Here is a 19,454-nt window from a genome sequence, read left to right as displayed (position 1 = left end):
CCTTGACCTCCCAAAGTGCTAGGATTACAGGTGTGAGCCACTGCACATCCGGCCTGAACTACATAATTTGATCTGAGAAAATGCCATTTAAAATTCTAAGAGCAAAATAATTTTGAAAGCTGGAAATATTGGGAGACCTTCTGCCAGTAATCAGAATACTTCAAGAGAGTAGGAAGCTGAAGTCAGATTGTAACTCAGATGCTAGGTCACCATCAACCAATAAGGTCATCCTGGCCTCAAAGGAGAAAAAGTGAAAATAAAGATAGCTGTGAGCCAGGCACTCTGCTAGTCACTTTATACATGTTACTTTGTTTAATCTTCACAATAATCCCAGAAGATATAACTCACTAACCCATTTTACATGTGGGGAAACTGAGACTCAAAAGTCTAAGTAACTTGCCCAAGGATACACAGCTAGTAAGAATGAGAGCTGGGGTTTAAACCCAAATTTGCCTAATTCCTTATCATATGCTCTTTCTGCTATACCGGCTGCCTTCAAAAATATATTTGAGCAAGGTAATTTAGGGAAAACAAGGTTTTGTTTATCAGAGACATGAAGATAATTGTCTCAGCCCTCTGTAGCATTCTTTGGTTATGAAGGTCCAGCCTAAGCACCTGCAAAGTAGGGAGTAAAAATGCATCCAAATAGGCTTTTTTTTTATAAGCTCTGAATTCTTTGTTGTAGCTCTCTCTATTCCTTGTCTAAAGCAGAGTGCAGGCTGCCTAGCAACCAAGCTAATGGCGTCTTTTTTTTTTTGCCTTAATTACCTTATGTTTTCCACAAGCTCAAAGGGATTGGAACAAATATCAAGAGTAGATGGTCTGAGTTTTTTGTATCAATATATCTGCTCACATATATGAACAGTATACACACACATATATACATGTATGCGTGCACACACACACACACCCCTCCCACCTCCCTCCATCCCATGATTAAAGTAGAAAGATGAATTAGGCTGTATATATATGATACCATATCATTGGCTAGAAAGTACAAAAATTCACCATCTGGTTCCTTGCCTATAAATACAACATCAAACAACTGGCTTGACTAACCATTCTTAGCAATTTGAGGGATTCTTGCAATTCTCAACTTAATTGACCAGTTGTTTTCAGTTACATGTGTGTGTGTGTCTCCTAAAAGAGAGTGATATTTATCATAAACTTATCAGTAATAATAAAGTTCAAATCCAGCATTGTTAATATCTCTGCTAGTCACTTTTTTTTATTAGAACAAGAATCACCAAAATCTTTGATATCAATCCTCAGGGCAGAAAGAGATATGTAAACCTAAGTTTCCTCTAAATCACTATGCAGACAGAGAAGCAGCTGACAGGATGAAGAAATAAATGGAGGATAAAAAGAATATGAGTATCAGACACAATCAGCTGCCTATCTGACAGCCTTCTTCCTTTCTAACAAAATCTCAATTTCGTTCACACTTTTCCAGCAGCTATATATTTTGTTTACACTTTTTAATCACAGTGGTCACATTTCTCTTTCCAGATTATTGCTTTAGGCATGGGTATGGGACACAATTTTGACCAAGAAGGTATGAGGAGAAGTCTGCTTGGGGAGCTTCTAGAAAAGATTTCCTCACTCTTGAAAAGAGATACAAGAGAAGTACATTTCCCATTTTCACCTCTGAACATTTCCACCTGTATATGATGTCTGGAATTTTGGCAGCCATCTTGAGAGCATGAGAGAAACCAGCACATGAGAGCAAGGTAGCATACTATGACTTGTAAAGTGGAAAGATGAAAAGAACCTGGCTAATTGATGACATTATTAAGCTGTTAAATTAACTGACCCTAGGGCCGGGCACACTGGCTCCCACCTGGAATCCCAGCACTTTAGGAGGCCAAGGCAGGAGGATCACTTGAGGCCAGGAGTTCGAGACTAGCCTGGGCAACATAGTGAGACCCTGTCTCTACAGAAAAAAAAAATTAAAAATTAGCTTGGCATGGTGGCACATGCCTATAGTCCTAGGTACTTGGGAGACTGAGCTGGGAGGCTCGCTTGAGCCCTGAAATTCAAGGCCAGCCTGGGCAACAGAGCAAGAGGCTATCTCTAAAAACAAACAAACAAACAAACAAAACAAACCCTAGATCACTCCTGCCTTCGAATTTTGAAAAAGAATTATTACTTAGGTCATTTCGTATTGGGCTATTACTCGTGGCCAGAAGCAATATGACTAATACAGTATGCTAGCAAATGCCAGCGCTTTTAAATTTATATGTGTTGTTCTAAATACTTCCGAAAATGCCTACTTTCTACATCTGACCTCCAACCTCTAGAAACTCCTCTGTATTTTTCTAATCTAATTGACTTCTTTTGCCTTCTCACATTCCTCTCATATTCCTTGTATTCTTTCTCTTTGTTTTTGTCTTTGCTCTCCATTCTTTTCTCTACTGTCTTCCCTTTCCCACCCTTTTGCTTTCTCTAAGCCTTCATTGGCTATGATTTGAAGCTGAAATATATCTATATATACATTCATCTATACATATTTAAATATTATTTCTTGTATATTAGAAGGAAGGACTTCTTCCCATTCCAAATGATTCCTTTCATATAGAGATAGGTCTACCAGCAAAAAAATTCCTGGCCTCTCTTCACCTACTTATTCATTCCTCCCCACAAAAGAGGAATGCCTTGATCTGACCGGTTAGTTTGGAAGGAAAACTAAGTATCTGCATCTTACCTTCTTTCTCTGGGAATGGGCTACCTGCAGGGAGCATGTGCTCTGCTATTCTTCTCCAGATTGTACATTTTACAAAAGGCCTGCTCTCATGGGGCAGGACTACAGTGGTCCAGTAATGCCAGTGACTAGGTGGAGAAGTTTGTTTAATCCTCAGGTTCAGTATGGGGAAGCTCAAATGCCTACAGGTAGAAGCCACATCCTCTAATACCAGCATTATCGATAATAAAGGTAATAGTTTCCTATATACCAGCTCGTTTATCTTATTATTGAATTGATTCTGAACTTGAGTCACAAATAGGACTTCTTTTCATTAGTCCCCCTTGAACATTATCAGTATATATTAAAGTTTTGCTTCCCTGTTCTTAAATATATTTATTCTTCATGACTGTATGCTGTCATTGCGGGTTGCTTAGAGATAAAAAATAATTCTTCAACAATGTGTCTTTGTTTTATAAATGTTTTTTGCAAACTAAAGGTGTTTTTAAATTTGCCTGTGGTTGCCTGCTATTGATTGGGCTTCCTATGGAATAGAGGCTGTTGGTCGGAAAATTATTTACCATCCTGATGTTTTAGATTCTCAGCTCATGATAACTTGTGAGTTTGCACTTACTTGATCTGACTCCAGCTTCTCAGGAATTTCACCTCTAACTGCTGCCTCCGTATAGGCTTGATAGAATGTCTTTTCTTGGGATTCCACTGTAATGGTCAACACAGCATCATAGGCTTCCCGAAGCTTTGGATTCTTCCTCAGGACCTGGTAGGGGGTGTGCTTATAAGGTAAACTGTAGAGAAGGGCATCATAGGGAACAAAGACATACGTTCCATCAGTCATTTTCAGATCATGAGCCCATTCCAAGAGATGCATCTGAGTCTCTCCTCCAATCAAGGCCGAATGCATACACATGATGATTACTGAAACCGACAAAGAGAGGAAGTTATGGCAGCAATATGTTAGTAAAATACAGTACCAAAAACTACAGATGGAACAAATAAATAAATGTTTTCTAACCAATTTATAAATAATGTATATCTTATGCCTCCAAGATGAGCAAAATGTTGAGGTCTTGAGCTGAGGCTGAGGTATGTTCAGGGACTCCTGATTGGGCATAGGGACAAGAAAGATGTGCCTATAGGCTGCAGAGCCTAACACTAGACAGGAACAAGAACTACTATAATAAATGGGAGATAGCATAACAAAGAGGCTTTGGGATTGGAAGACCTAGGTTTATATCCTAACACCACAAGTTATTACCCTTGGGTAAGTTACTTAACTTCTCTTTACCTCACCCATAAAATAGAGGTGAAACTATGTACTTCATGGGGTGGTAATGGAGACTGGAGGAAACAATTCATATTATGGGCTTAATGCATAGCACTCAATAAACAGAAGCTACTATCATACCTAAGAATAAGAAGGCTAGGAGAGGATGGCAGATATTACCATAGCCACTATTGGTTTTTATTGTCCATCTCCTACAAACATGCATTCCAATAGATTTTGACCAACTGCTCTCACCCTTACCAAGGCCATTATAGACAATGAAGGATACTAATTCACACTCATCTATAAATGCTCCTATAGGTTCAGTATCTCTTATCCAAAATGCTTGGGACTAGAAATATTTCAGATTTTGGGGGGGGATTTCAGAATATTCGCATTATACTTACCAGTTGAACATCCCTAATGCAAAAATCTGATATCCAAAATGCTCTAACGAGCACTCCCTTTGAGTGTCATGTTGATGCTCAAAATGTTTTAAATTTTGGAGCTTTTCGAATTTTGGATTTTCAGATTAAGGATACTCAACCTGTAATATTATGGGTGATATGTTCAAGTTTTTAAAATCTAACTTCCTTGTAATTGGAATTAATTTTCACTCAATTTAATTCTTCCTAGACTCATGAATCTATACTTTTTGGCAAGGCTATGCTAGAATAGAGTGGATTAGAGGGGGCCACGGTTGACGAATGGCAGCTAGATCATGAGACTGAAATTCTTATATCCAATTTCTCCCTTGGCATGCTAAGTGAGTTTAGTTTAATCTCACTTGTGCTTCAGTGCCCACATCTTTAAAATGTAGATTCCAATGCATTTCACAGGTACGTTGAGTAGTTTAATTAGATAATGCCTGGCAAGTATTCTGAGCTTCTTGAAGAAAGGCAAAGGTCCTATTGCCATTGGTAAATATTAATTATATATGCTTACATGGAACCTTTAATCTCAGGAACTAAGTGTGCTTAACTAAGTTCAATGACTGGTCTTTGGCATTTACATATTGCTTCATCTATTTTCGAAAAACCTTCTTTACACTTGCTAAATACTCCCAGAAAGTTTACCCTTTGAGCTGGAACTGGTACCTTCATTTTTTAAGGTGCAACTAGTAAGTTATGAAGTTGATTTAAACACACCATGCATACAAACACAGCATAACTTGAGTTTTCAAATGACCTTTAGCTTTTTCAAAATAATTACCCTAAGAGGTTCTACATGCAATCTGATGTTCAAACCTGCCTTAATATTCTTTAGGGATATCTTTAGAGCTAGTTCATGAGCCACACAAGGAACTGAGGCTCACTTGTTCACAATCACACATCGTATAATGGGGAAATGGAGTGCCAGAGAGGTTTGACAAGGCAAGAGTTGGATTTATTATAGAAGGAGAAACTAGAACTGAAGGCCCCTCACTCTCTACATTTGGCTATACCATTAAATATGAACTGGTTTGGTCAAATTATTTCAGTTACAGGTCCATTGAGGGGGAAAAAATGATTAAAGTCAGGTACTTCAGGTAGTTGGCCAGTTTGTCCAACAGTTATCCTTGGCAGGTAGGTCAGTATTACTTAGCACCTTTCTTCTACAAAAGCAGAGATGAAATGACTTGATCAAGGTTACCCAACAGAGATATAATTCCATTTAATTTACTTAAAAGGATATTAAAATTACTACATGGAAAATGTTAAATAGAACTAAGAGTTTTGTGGTAATTGAAATACAGCAAATATTTTAACATACACTATGTATAGTGGGTGTTATTATGGTGTACCACCCAGATACACACTTCAGGACTGAAGCATTCCACTAGCTGCTGGGAATGTTAGTATCTGATAGCTGATACCTCTCTGAGAATTTCCCTCAGCTGAGGAGAGTCATCTCTCCCAATGTAGTATGCTGGGGATGGCTGGTGCTAGTTCACAAGAGCCTGTGGTTAAATTTTCAGGGATTTTGTGAGCCAGTTAACATCACGTCAGTAGCTTGAAATTGGCCATGATGAAAGTAATTACACAATGGAAATCAGCAAACACTACAAATCATGGCTTTTTTTCCCCTGAATATCTGGCTGTTAAATAATTATTACCACACACTCACTGTACCTCTTCCTCTGGATGAGCCTGCACCTAATAACTATTCAACATGGAGGTAGAATGGCCCAGTCTCCTTATCTCCATTCTGGACAACTCTGAAGAGTCATACCAGCTCCAGAGCTCCCCTTGGGACTGGTCAATGCCTTTGTTGTGACTATACTGCAGTTCAATTCTTCTCTCTGCCCCATGCTACTGCCTTATGTCCCTCACAGGTGGTATCTTTGAAAGCACTCATCCAATAAGCTTCCTGCACTCAGAGCTCCATCTGACAGACTGATTTCCAGGGAAACTGACTTGTGACACTGGGTTATAGCTCCCACCTTACCCTGAACTAACTTCTATCATGGCACTTACAAAATCGATTGCCCTTATTTATTTATGTCAGCTTCTACTATTGAAGTTAGCTCCTTGAGGCCAGGAACTGTGTCTTATTTATCTCCATATCCTTGTATATGTTATGCACATGATGAATGTTGTTAAGACGAATGTTTGCAAACTAATAGATTCTTCAAGAGGAGAGGTTGTACATTTGGGTATTTTTTGTGTGTTCCTTGAGATGTGAAACATGAGCATATTTGGATTGTTAGGATGGAGGAACAGTTGGAAGCGATATTTGCTGGGTAGGTAGATACTACCATGCTTATCTTTAATGTCTAGTACATTAACTATGCCCAAGACCTTAACCTCAACCTGAATCCTCCTCTTTAATTTTTTTTAATTTTCTTTCATTGGCCCACACTGATGACATTTTGGACAAAGGGTCCTAGCCAAGTGTGGTGGCACATGCCTATAGTCCCAGCTACTTGGGAGGGTAAGGCAGAAGGATCTCTTGAACTAAGTAAGGAGTTCAAGGGTGCAGTAAGCTATGATCATGCCATTCACACCAGCTGGGGTAACAGAGCAAGGTCCTGTCTCTATTAAAAAATAAAACAGTAAAAAAAAGACAAAGCGTCCAAATTTTTATAACTAAGAAGACCCTTTGAGACCAACTAGTTCAATGCATCCTCAACATTTTATAGATGAACAAATAGAAACCTTGAGAGGGAATGATCACAGGCTCCTCTATTTTTTGTATGGCAAGAACTTGCCATTGAACATGATTAAAGTAGAAAGTATAAATACTGAATTCAAACAATAGAATCTTAATTTAATAGATTGAGTGCTTCATGAACAGGGATTTGTAGATGGATCTGGTCTACAAAATAATTTTACTAAATAGCTTTATTATCCTAAAATTACATTCATTAAAATGGGATTTGACCTGTAAGTTGTTGTCAGGAAAGGATTAGCGTACAGAAATCTTAAATCCTAGACAAGGCCCAGGTCAACAGGTAGCCACTGAATAATACTAATTTGTAAGTTTCCATCCCTGTCAAGCTACTCTTTAGTCAAAACAAGGACCAAGAAATACACCCTCCTGAGATCACATCTCACTAGGATATGATATTGGCACTTTTTCTGAGCTACCTGAGCCCCACTCTAGCTGTCTGGTAGCTTTCTCTTCATACTATGGCACTGACTATGGCAGGGGGTCTAGGACCTTCTCTCTCACCCTCAATGCCAACAGAAGAAAATATAATAAAACTCCAGGGAAGCCAATTCCCAAGTCATTCAACTCCTATTTCTCTTCCTATATTTAAATACTCTATCCAATATTTCTTTGAGATAGAAGAACTGTGTTTCTCAGAAGACAAACTTCACTTTTTTTTTTTCTTACAGATTACTGGCTATGGCGTCCTCCATGTAGGAAACTGGACCCAGTCTAACACATTGTGAGATGGAAATGGTTCCACTAGCTAGTGTTAAAGACATCCTTAGGAGCCATATTCATATTTGTGAGCCCTCAATATCACTCCCAATCTATAGAAATCCCCCATTCCACTGTCCTTGCTCTTCATTTTAACTCTTTTGTGACCCTTCCTGCCACTGACATTCATTTTAACCTATTTTGTTTTAACCGTTGTTGAGAGAGACGGGAGGAAAGGCAGGCCAGAGGAGGAGAGGGACATGCAGATTTATCCCAAGTCTCACATTTCCCCAGGACTCACCCCCATCTGGCCAAATTATGAAAGAAGTAGATTCACACCCTCTTCCTTTCAGTTTTCTCCTGATGAGTCTATAAAATGGCTGTTAAAGAAGAGGGTGGAAGGCTCTGTATGTTTCTCATGCCCCACTCCCAAGTGTGATTCAATGCAGGAGGCCCTCAAAGTACGCTTTAAGATCACTACACTAGATGATGTGTGGCTATCTGTATCAGCTGAGGATACCCCACACATTTTCGGCCTTAAGTCCTGAGGCCACCACTTACTTAACTGCCACCAATGTTGAACTGGTCCAAGTAACTTAGCATGATAGAAGACACATTTAAGGTCTCTTAAATGCAGGAAGCCTAGATGTTTAGAGATTTCCTCTTGTGCTGAATCTTCAATAAATCATTACCGATAGTGGACCTATTCGTGAAGGCAAATTGTCTTTTTACCATTTATATTTACTTACATTTATCTATACCAAATCCCATACCAAATTCCCTATCAGCACTAAGGCTCCTGGTCATACTATGATCAGGATAACTATTACTACTGTAGGAAAACAGGGCTGACACCTGGTACCTTGAGGCACTTAAAAGAATTTCACCAGTTGGCCCAGAAGTGAAGAGAGAAAAACAGAAGGGATGAATTATGCACCATCTACAGAACACAGGATCTCAAGTGATTATGCTTCAGGAGCATATCTCAAGGGGACAGGAGGCAGTAGAGCATAGGTCTATCATTAGACCAGTGGTTTTCAAAGTGTGGCCCCTGGACCAGCAGCATCAGAATCACCTGAGAAATTGTTAGAAATGCAAATTCTGGGGCCTTACTCCAGCCTTCCTGAATCAGAAACTCTGAAAGAGGGACCAACAATCTCTGTTTTAAAAAGCCTTCCAGGGGATCCTGGTATTAATACATACTTAGATTTGAGAGCCTCTGCTTTAATCTGAATACATATCCTGGCTTTCCCATTCACTAGCTATGTGACATTAAATAAATTATTTAACCCCTCTTAGCCTCAGAAGTCTTATCCATAAAGCAGGTAAACATTGATTGGCCTTACTTTATAGGGGTGATGCAAGAATTGAATGAAATGGTCCATGCAAAGCCCTTGAAAAATTGATAGCACATACTAAATTCTCATAAATATTAACTATTATCATTGCTATTATTATTCTTTTTCTTATGTATAAGAATCTTTGATAGATGGGAAGACGCTATCCTGTCCCTGGCAATACGATAGCAACCAGATATCTAATTTTGGAAGAACAAGAGAAGGCCAATGTGAGTATGTCATATTTATTTAAGATCATATTATAATGAAGTGTTCCCAATTTGGAAGGATTTAAAGGAAGTCCCAAATGGTACAACATCATGGTAAGCCCAAATTGAAAGGATTTCACAATCAGCCTAGCATAGGGCTGATAGGTAAAAAAAAAAAATGTGGAGAAAACAGGAGGGCTTGGAACAGCCATTTGAAAAATTCTCTAACAAGCTGTAGGCAGGGCCTCCTGCTATCTTTTGTAGGAATTAGAAAAAGAATCCCTTCTGGGTCAATGCAATCCTACAGGTGCTCTGCTTGGTAAGTGGATGCTCTTTTGTGCCACTGGACAAAAATCTTCAACAGGGCTCATGGTTTAAGGAGCAGAGAGTGGATTGGATTTTAGTCCTCAAGCCCAATCAGCTAGGTTGCCTTGTTCAGGGCACAACCTACATAACCACACATAGCAGTCCTGACTGCAAGTTGAGGCCTTTGTCTTTGATTAATATGTCTCCTATTTGAATTTGTCAGAAATAAGGAAAATCAGTAATTGCTCCCAAGGCTTAAGGGAAATGAGTTGAGAATCTGGGAGAGGCCAAATCCCCCTACTCTGGGACTTTACCCCATTCTTTGGTGTTAATAATGCCTACACCTACCTACTTGTTGCTGTGAGACTCACAGGTGTCATAAAACTTGAAAGAAAACACCTATCTCCTGGATAATCCTGAGGATTAAATGAGATAATCTATGTGCAAATGCCTTGTAAACAAACTATAGAGATCGGTTTACATATCAAGTCATATTATGGTTGCTTTTATTGTCTCTATGGTAGGATCTAATAACACTTCTGTTTTTCCCCCTCCCAAGATCCCACAGCTATTATTATTGTTATTATTACCTTTACTATTAAGTATATCATCACTTTGGTGTTAAGTAAGCACAACTTAAACATGTTTCTGACACTCTAACTCCAGTAAGGTGCCAGTGATATTCCTAATTGGAAACATTAATCTATAAGAAAAAAGGTGGCATACCAGCCAGTAATAGGCTGCTCTTGTCTCCCTTCCCTCCCCACCACCACCATCACTACTACCACCACTGCCACTGTGACATGGCAATGCCATCACTGTTATCAGATCAGGCAAAACCAACCTTCCAACTATTTCTATTACTTCCAAATATTGCCCAGCCCCTCCAAAGGAAGGGGTCCCTTTGCACTGTATTTTGTACATTACAAAGGGTCCTCCTCTGAAGGTTTGCTTGGGGACCCACAGTGTTGAGAAGTAGCCTCACCATAGGCAAAATAGGGAAGAGGTCAGGCCCTGCCTTCCTCAGCCCTTCTCAGCTGAGATCACACAAAAAGCTTAGTGCCATTTTAGTCCTTCTCAGTCAAGACAAATAAAAGTCAGGACTACTTGGCAGCCTCGGTCTCACCGGTTGAGAACTGGAAAATTAGCTAGAGATTTGGTCTGGTATGTGCTGTGCCTGGTGCGTTGCAACCTTCCTCACTGCCATGTTGGCTTAATCCCTACTCAGTGGCTTCTGGCTCAATTTGTCACCCAGGTAACCAGTTTTCTAATGGGAGCAGAGATATGCCCTGAACCCTGTGCCACTTGGCTAGAGCCCTGATTATCCATTTTTGTTCATTTTCTGGAAACTGCTTCTCATTCTCCCACTGGCTGGGCATTGTTTGAACAGATGATCAAGGGGACAACAAGGACAAGGTCTATCTTACTTTAACATTCACTCCCTTTCTACAACTCCTACTGCCACACCTCACCCACCAGTTTGCATGCCCTGAGATGCCAACACATAGCTGTACCAAGTGTGGGTACCAAACACTCCTTTGAATACTGAATATTGAGCTGCCCAAGGTTGTACTCAGGCCACAGCCCAACGCACAGCTCAGTTTACCAGCCCCCAACCCCACCCACACTCTGACTCATGTCACTGAAGTGCCAGCATGCCTCATCTGAATCTGCCTATGTTTTGTCAGAAACCAGAGGAAAAATCTTGGAGTGTAGACCTTTGCCTTCACTCCCTTTTATCTCTCTGAGTCCCTCCTCCACTTCCTGTTGCTGTCCTCGCTACTTAGGGACTTCCTTTGTTCCATAATCAACCTCTCTAGGGTCCCTCCCACCAATCTCAAAATTTTCATTCCCTTAGTGGACTGATTCATACTGTAGAAAGGAAACAATCTGACTAAACAAATCTGACTAAACAAAGTTTATTAAGACAAAAATGACTGGTAACTTAAAATGAGGAACATTTATTTGCATTTTATTATGTTAAAGCAGTAGTTCTCAACTGTGGCTGCACTTTACAAGCTCCTCGGAAGCTATTTAAAATATTAAATACGCTTGCTGAGGCCCTACCACCGACCAATTCAATCAGAATCTCTGGAGGTGGAACTCTGGCACTAGTCATCTTGACAAGATGTCCAGGTAGTTCCAGTGCAGCCAGAGTGAGAACCCTTGACCTAAAGGAATGAATCGCTAATGATAATAATATGTACACTTGCTACTTCCCTGCCTCAAAGGGATTGTGGGTGGTGAGCACTCAATCCTAATTCTTCTCAGTCTGACAGCCCAAAGAGCTTTCACAACCTGGATTTATTTAACATTTCATGGTAGAGGCCAAAATGTCATTTCAAAGTATACTATTTAGAATGGGTGGGATGTGAAACACTCATGGAATGTAAACTTGCAGGAGACACTGGGCTTCACGAAGATTTGTAACATATTATAAAGTTTTGACACTAAATATGTTAGCCTGTTTCTGGCATGGTTCCTCCCTGGAAATGGTTTTATATCTTTAAAAATAATTCTGTGCTCTACTTTGAAAATATCAAGCTCTATTATGAAGTAATCAGAGCTACACTGATTGCTTAACATTACAGGATCTTATAAACTGGAGCTGGAAGCAGACTACTGTCATTGTGGAATTAAAAACTCCTCTTGCCCTCATCCTTCCATAATGATCATAATTAAGGTCCAATATTGGAGACACTTGAAACTGAAAATGGGCTTCTGGTTAAAGGCCAGGCCTAAGCTGGACCGTTCTCTAACAAGCCCATTGTTATGTTAAGGAAATGACTGGGACCAGGACTAATCCTAGCAGTAATCAGTTTGACAAGTAGTTTCTGGAGCTATCCATTCTAAAGTGGTGGAGTGGCTGCAACGGGGGAATGAGTGAGCAGCGTTCTCACAAATCACTGCCACTTCCAGAGGAAGGTAAAGTGGAGACTTAAAAATTGAAACAGAAAAAAAATCAAAACGAGGTGTCACAAGGGCTTGCCCTAGGTGTAAGTAAAAGAGACCTGATTCAAGAGGACCAGGAAGGGGCCCCTTTTCCCCAAAAATCCACCCCACTCGCCTTGGGAATGGTAGCTTCAGTGACTCAAGTCCTTTGCTTTGCATTTTGTACATAGTTTCTGTAAGAATCATCTTTGTTTTTTTTTTTTTTAAGAATCATCTTTGAACATAAAGCTTCCCTTGGAAGGGGAAACATGTTAAAATTTAGGCAGCCTTTTCATTTTAAGATGCTTTCATTTATCAGCTAGGTGCCCTACATATCAACTAGTGGTATGTTGCAGAAAAAAAAAAATAAGCCCTGCTTTGTGAGGAGGGGTAGGGGTGGTCACGTTGGAGTCCAAAGAAGAAAGGTTCTAAATGCCCCACAAGGGCACTGGGCACCTATGAAAGAAAGTACCCAGAAGGGAGTCCATGGCAAATCTCTCCTCAGTGACTAGAACAAACAAAAATGAAGTCCTAAGAAGACGCCCGTCCACTTTAGCGGGACTGAAACTACCAGGGTCCTAAGGGCAGAGAGGGTGTGTGGCCACAGTGCTCTCAATGCCATTCTTCCACACCTAAGTGCTGAGAGCAGGCACCCGCATCCAAGGGCATTTGAACCACAGAGTTCTTTGTACCTTTATTCAGTCCATAAAATTAGGCTCTATCGAAGCAGGACAGTCTCGGGGCCTGCACGTGAGTGAAAAGGGGCAAAGGCATAAAGATGGGAAGGAATGTGCTATCCTAGGGTGTGAGGGTAGGAAACCTTTTGGAGATCGTAATATATTTCGCTGGAGCCACATTTAAACCTCAGCTGGGAGAAAGCACTTACTGCGAATTCGGTCTGCCTGACGAATCCGCTGGAGAGCTTTCTGAATGCTTTGGCTGTCTTGTCCTGTGGTCAGGACGACCCCTACAGGTAGGCCGTGGCTCCGAAGAGCACTTGCGACTCGATTGGCTGTGTGCACCCAAATGTCTTCATCTGAAGAAATGACTCCAGCATGAGCCCACTGGAAATATTTCATGACAGTTACAAGCACCCGGATGGGAGAAGGGAGTGTCCGAGAAAAGGCTGGGTAGCTATTTTTATTGTCTAATTCATAATTCACACATGCCCAAGAGAAAATCCCTTTGTCCGAGCTGTTTCCCAGGAGCGAGGCGGCCTCACAGTAGCCAGGGTTGGTAGGTCCAATAAATCCTGAGGCCATCTGGTGGTGGGAAATGAAACTGGAGAGGGCCTTCGAAGTCTGGCAGTCTTCGTTGAGAATCACATATTCAAAAGAGTAACCCAGCTCCAAAGATGGGTCCCGGTTAATTCTCTCAATGGCTAATCGAGCAGCAACCTCAGGCAGGGCCTTTGAGAACAAGGGATCACAAACCCAAGGGCCCACCACCCCTATCTTGTAGGGGAGTGCCCACACCTGCTGCAGGAGGGACGGGAGGGCCAGGAGACACAAGCACCACAGGAGCTGGGAGGATGCAAGGCCATGGTGTCCTGGCAGTCTTCTGGGAGCCGCAAACAAGAGCATAAGTTGAGAAAAAGGCCAGGGTCCCAGGAACATAGCCCTCCTGCTTCCAGCAAGCTAATGATGAGATACTGGAGGGTTATTCTGCTCTCCCAAGATGGGCAATGGTGTTTCCAAATGCCTGTCAATCAGAGGAAAAGGTTTGTTATCCACATTATTTCTGAAGCTTCCGGAAATATCGGTTATGAAAGAATGGCAAAGGAATGGCAGTCCCCAAACTGGAAGTTCCTTTCCCCCACCCTGACAAAACTCCTCTTCTTGTACTTCTTCTCTCAGCATCTCTATCCACTGTTTGCCCACTTGCTTCAGTCAGAAACTTAGGAATCGCTGAGACCCCTTCTTCTCTGCCCTAACATTCAACCCATCACCAGGTCCTATTAATTCAACTTCAGTAATAGCTGCTCACCTTACAATGTTGTGAAAATTACATGGGTTAACATACAGCAAGTGCTTATAACAGGACCTGGCATGTCATTAGCATTATATTAGTCATGTTATTATTGCTATTACAGTTTTAAATATGTCCATTTTTTCTCTCCCATACAGCTCTCTTGGAGAGAGACAGATGGAAACATATAATGGCAATACAGAGTAAAAAGTGCTATGATTGAGGTAGCTCAGACAGAGGAAGACAGAGAGAATCACCTAAACCCAGATTTCAGGGGAGGAGAGGAAGAAGAGGGAGGTCTCTCTGGGTTGAGTATTGGAAAAAAAAAAGTTAGCCAAGTGAATAGAGTTGCATGGGAGACCGGGGCTAAAAGCCTTCCAAGCAGCAGAAGGAACAACATGCAGAAAGACCCAGATTTATATATATATATATATATATGTGTGTGTGTGTGTGAGAGAGAGAGAGCTGTGGAGTAAAGAAAGAAGACAAAGGACAAAACCCTGAGAACCTAAAACACTTAAAGGTCAGACAGAAAGGAGGTCCAGAAAACAGCAAAATCCAGGAGATAATGGTATATTCAGGGAAAATGAAACTTTGAGGATGGAAAGTGTTTATTGGTGTCAAACTCTGCTGAGAAGTCAAATAAGCTAAAGATAGAAATGTGTCCATTGTATTTGGATTCAGAAAGTAAGGCTGCAAAGTCGAGGGACCACAATGAGTAAAAAATGAATGGGAATTAATGAAGTCCAGTCAGCAAGTGTAGAGAACCCTTTTAAGATGATATATGGAAAGCCTTTCTCGGTCTGACCCTTGCCTTTGTCTACAACCCCATCTCCCACTGTGTACTATAGTGAATTTCTCTTAGTTTTGTCACATCATCTGTCAAGCTTAGGATCTGGAAAATGTCATACCCTCTGCCTGGAATGTCCTCCTTTCTCTCTCTTCCCATGCTCCCTTTTTGGGTTCTTCTGAAGAACTCTACCTTCAAGATCCAATTGAAGTATTCTCTACTCTGTGCAGCATTAGTTAATACCCTCACGTTGAATTCGTTGTTTCTCCATCTGTACCTCATAGTTATGCTCATTAGAGAAAGTATCACTCTGATTCTTTATTTCTGGTCTATGTTGTGGCAAGGATAGGGAACTGTTTGATATTTCTGTATTTGCAGGACCTCATACTTTCAACCACAAGGAGTGATCAACAGTGAGGACAACTCTCTATGGAGAACAGAGCCCACTGGACTGGGAGCTCCTGGAGGTCCTACTTACAGCACTATTGCCTAGCCAAGTGTCCAACACACAGTAGATATCAGATGAATGTTTGTGAAATGAATGAATAACACATTAAAGTTGGCCCAAGGTTAGGAATAACCTCTCTAGACATAATGAGAAGAATCAGTTGCTTGGGAGAGATGTTACAGAGGAAAATCCTTAGCATATCCTTAATTCTAATCAAAGATCAAATAATGGGATGGCTCTCTTCAGGGCTGATAATCAGCATTGGTGTGTATGGGTCAGGCCCAACTGGTTGTTTATTGCTAGCAACAATTCTACCTGTGCCAGCCCTGTTGCTCATTATCTTTAATCCTCACTCCAATTTTATGAGAAATCTTGACTCCTCAAGAGACCAATCTGAAGCACACCTAGTTAGTGGATCTTAAAGACTCTCCACGATAGTATGTCCCAATATTTGTAAACAGGTGAAAGCTGGTTTAAATGAGAGTCAAGAAAGACCTGGGGGAGGAAACATCTCACAACGCAACACGAGCCAGGGGCTGAGGGTTTTGTGAGGTATGGCGGGGTGGGTGGGGGCAGGGGACAGTGAGATTTCCAACTTTGCTTTAGGGGTAGTGAAAAGATGTCTTTGGGCTCATTATGTGCATAAGAACCTCAAATTTATTCTAGACCCTCAAAGATAATCTAGTCCAGCCTCTCTCCCACCAAATAGATCTATTCTGTGCACTGACTATATTGAATGTATGAGAGTAAAATATAGGATAGATGAAATGTGAGCTTCATCTTCAGCCTTCAAAGAGCTTCCAACTCAGTACTACAAGCTGAGCTCTGGTCAAGAGCCACATGATTTTCTTCCCACCTTCCCCCACCCCCAATATTTGCTCTTTCATGAAAATTGGAGAGCCAGTGCACTCTAGGAGAAACCCCTTTTCTCAAATAGTATGGGACGAGTCCCTATTTCTGGTCTGTATTGTCATACAGTTCAAGGATATTGAACTGTATGATAACACTGTCCTTATAGGACCTCACTCTTTCAACCACTAGGAGTGTGCAGCAGTGTGGACAGCTCTATATGGGGAACAGAGGCCTACTCACAGTGGCAGGGCAAAGAAGCCAAACAACTGCCTCTTCTCCCCCAAACCCACCAATTTGATGGGTTCTTTCCCAGAAGCTGGATGTTTGATCCAGAAATTAGCACTTAGATTGACAAAGGCTAAGATTTACTGAGTTCTTGCTATGTGGCAAACACTAGGCTACACTCTGCATGTATTACCTTATTTTAAAAACTGAATTAAAAAAAAACTCATCACAGCCCTTTGAAGTAGGTATTATCACCATTATTTACAGAAGATGGAACTGAGGTTCAGAAAGGGTAAGTAAGCCTGAGGGCAGCACAGCGTGGTAGACTGGGTATTTGCATATCAGTTGATTGAGCACTAGTACTAGAATGCCCGCAGGCAACCCCTAATGTATGAAGTGAAAGAGACCACAATTAATATAACTTCTATGCTACTCCAATTGAGTTTGAATGATTCATTTGTGGTTTAATGAAATTCTAGTCCCCCATGAAAGACTAAGTTAGATAAAGTGGCGTAGGGGCAAAGTAAATTGGGAGGAATGACCATAAATTCATTATCCAACCAGAAAAAATTTACCACTAGTGTTTAAGCCCAGCCCTGGGACTGCGCACTTACCCCTCACTTGGCACAGTTTTGCACATCTGGGGGTGGGACGCACCAGTCACATTATACTCTATATGAAGCTAATCCTAACGTACCGGAATGGAAGTCTCAGAAGTACACCCTTTGGCATATTAGCTCCCACACACTCCGCATACGACGTGCTACACACGCATACCGCGCACTCCGCACACCACGTGCTACACGCGCATACCGCGCACTCCGCACACCACGTGCTAGATTCTCAACTCCCTAATCTGAAAATGGGAGTAAATTTAATTTAATACTTTTGAGATAAAGGATTAAGCAAATTGGAATGTGAAGCATGCAGTTGTCTTTCAGTAAATACTGGTTCTTGCTTGTTTGGAAAAAGGACTGCATTGAGAATCAGAAGGCCAGGGTCCTGGACCCAGTCCTGCCACCAACTCCCCACGTGACCTTGGACAAATTGTTCTCCCCTCTAGGTCTCTCTTTTGTCCCCCTTCAGCTGGACTAGAGGATCTGCAAGTCTTTTTCTTCTCTGACGTACATTGATCCTGGGATTCTGTACTTCGTCCAGGCACTTAGTTTTGTAAACGTCTGCGTTGTTAAACTGCTTTCTGAGTTCATTCGACATTCTCTAGCCTTTGCTGCTCTAATTAGCTTCTTGCTGGAATTGGATTCCCCCAAGTGGTTTGCACTTCCATCTGGCAGATCCACTTCCTGATCATTTTTTATTTTGGCCTGGAATCTTCTATCCAGTACCTATAATGTGAAGACCCCTCTCCCCTACAACACTGGAGTTAATGCTACACTGAAACCTGAGTTCTCAAAACCATTGATTATTTTATCATCATTATTAACAAACAGATATTGAGAACCTTGTCTGTGTTAGGACTGCAACTACTATATATATATGTATGTATATATGTGTGTGTATATATACACTCATATATATATATATATATATATATATATATATGAGTATAGAAGCCTGGTCAAAAAAAATCTCACCAAGTAAAGCGATAATGTATCTCTGGAGGGACAGAGCAATAATGTCCACCAACATGGTTCATATGTAAGGCCATGTTTGCAAGTTCCCTCGTGCTTTTGCTCACCATCATATCTCAAGTGCCCTGCACAGTGCCTGACACATAATAGGTGCTCAACAAATATTTGTTGAATGAATAGTGAATAGGAATAGTGGAGTACAAATGAAATACTTTATATTACTAAGTTCTTAAAAAGACTCTATTTTAGGCCTGGGTCAGGACCCATCTTTGGCAAAATTATCCAATAGGTAAAGTTTGTCTACAAACTTCTAGCCCAGCTCTCTCTCTGCCCTCTCCATTAATGGAGAGAAAAACTACTCTAGAGAAAGAAGCTCTTTAAGTAATTTGCACTAATATGTAAATGAATGATAATATTTGACAGTTTCCTCTACTCTTCCCCAATTAATGGTGTTTGTTTTCTAATAGGGGGTGAGGAGAAGTTTATGCCAAAAAAATTAATCTCTAATATTATTCCAATTACAAGCATTGGTTGCAGGTAGGTAAAGGGAGTGATCAGCTGTCTATTCTAGGTATAAGGCTGGCATTTTTATGGTATTAGGTTATTAAATATGAAATGTCCGATTTCCTTAAGTTCTAAGTTTGACAGTTGATATCTCTAACATTTCACTTTGACACTTATTGTTTGTTTGTTTTTTTTCTATTGTGAAGGTACAACCTCATTCTTTCAAACTTGTGTTTTGGCTTGTAATTGTCACTCAAATTTTTTTAGAGCAATTTTTGTGAAACCATGGATAAGTCAAAAATTCGTGTTAGCTATGAATATGAGTTCCATCATGCAAACAATGCAGCGCAGACAGCTTGAAATATCATCAAAGTGTTTGGGAGGGATGTGGCTAATGAACACATGGTACTTCGATGGTTTGAGAAGTTCTGTTCTGGTGATTTTAATTTTGAAGTTGAGCCATGTGGGTAACCTGAGACCA

The 19,454-nt window shown here is 40.8% G+C and overlaps 1 protein-coding gene across 1 annotated transcript in view; it reads right to left on the bottom strand.

Moving 5' to 3' along the window:
* GUCY2F (guanylate cyclase 2F, retinal) overlaps positions 1–19,454 on the bottom strand; it is a 100,067-nt gene that overhangs the window by 78,357 nt on the left and 2,256 nt on the right. The window contains exons 2-3 of the mRNA XM_069463701.1: positions 13,484–14,298; positions 3,315–3,616 (exon numbers count right to left, since the gene is read on the bottom strand). Of these exons, the coding sequence (XP_069319802.1) occupies positions 3,315–3,616; positions 13,484–14,213 (1,032 nt within the window). The 5' untranslated portion in view covers positions 14,214–14,298. The remainder of the gene's footprint in view (positions 1–3,314; positions 3,617–13,483; positions 14,299–19,454) is intronic.

Source organism: Eulemur rufifrons, chromosome 30, assembly GCF_041146395.1.
Source record: "Eulemur rufifrons isolate Redbay chromosome 30, OSU_ERuf_1, whole genome shotgun sequence".
Taxonomy (NCBI): domain Eukaryota; kingdom Metazoa; phylum Chordata; class Mammalia; order Primates; family Lemuridae; genus Eulemur; species Eulemur rufifrons.
The sequence above is the reverse complement of the archived record's forward strand: the minus strand, read 5'-3'. Positions and strand labels throughout refer to the sequence as shown.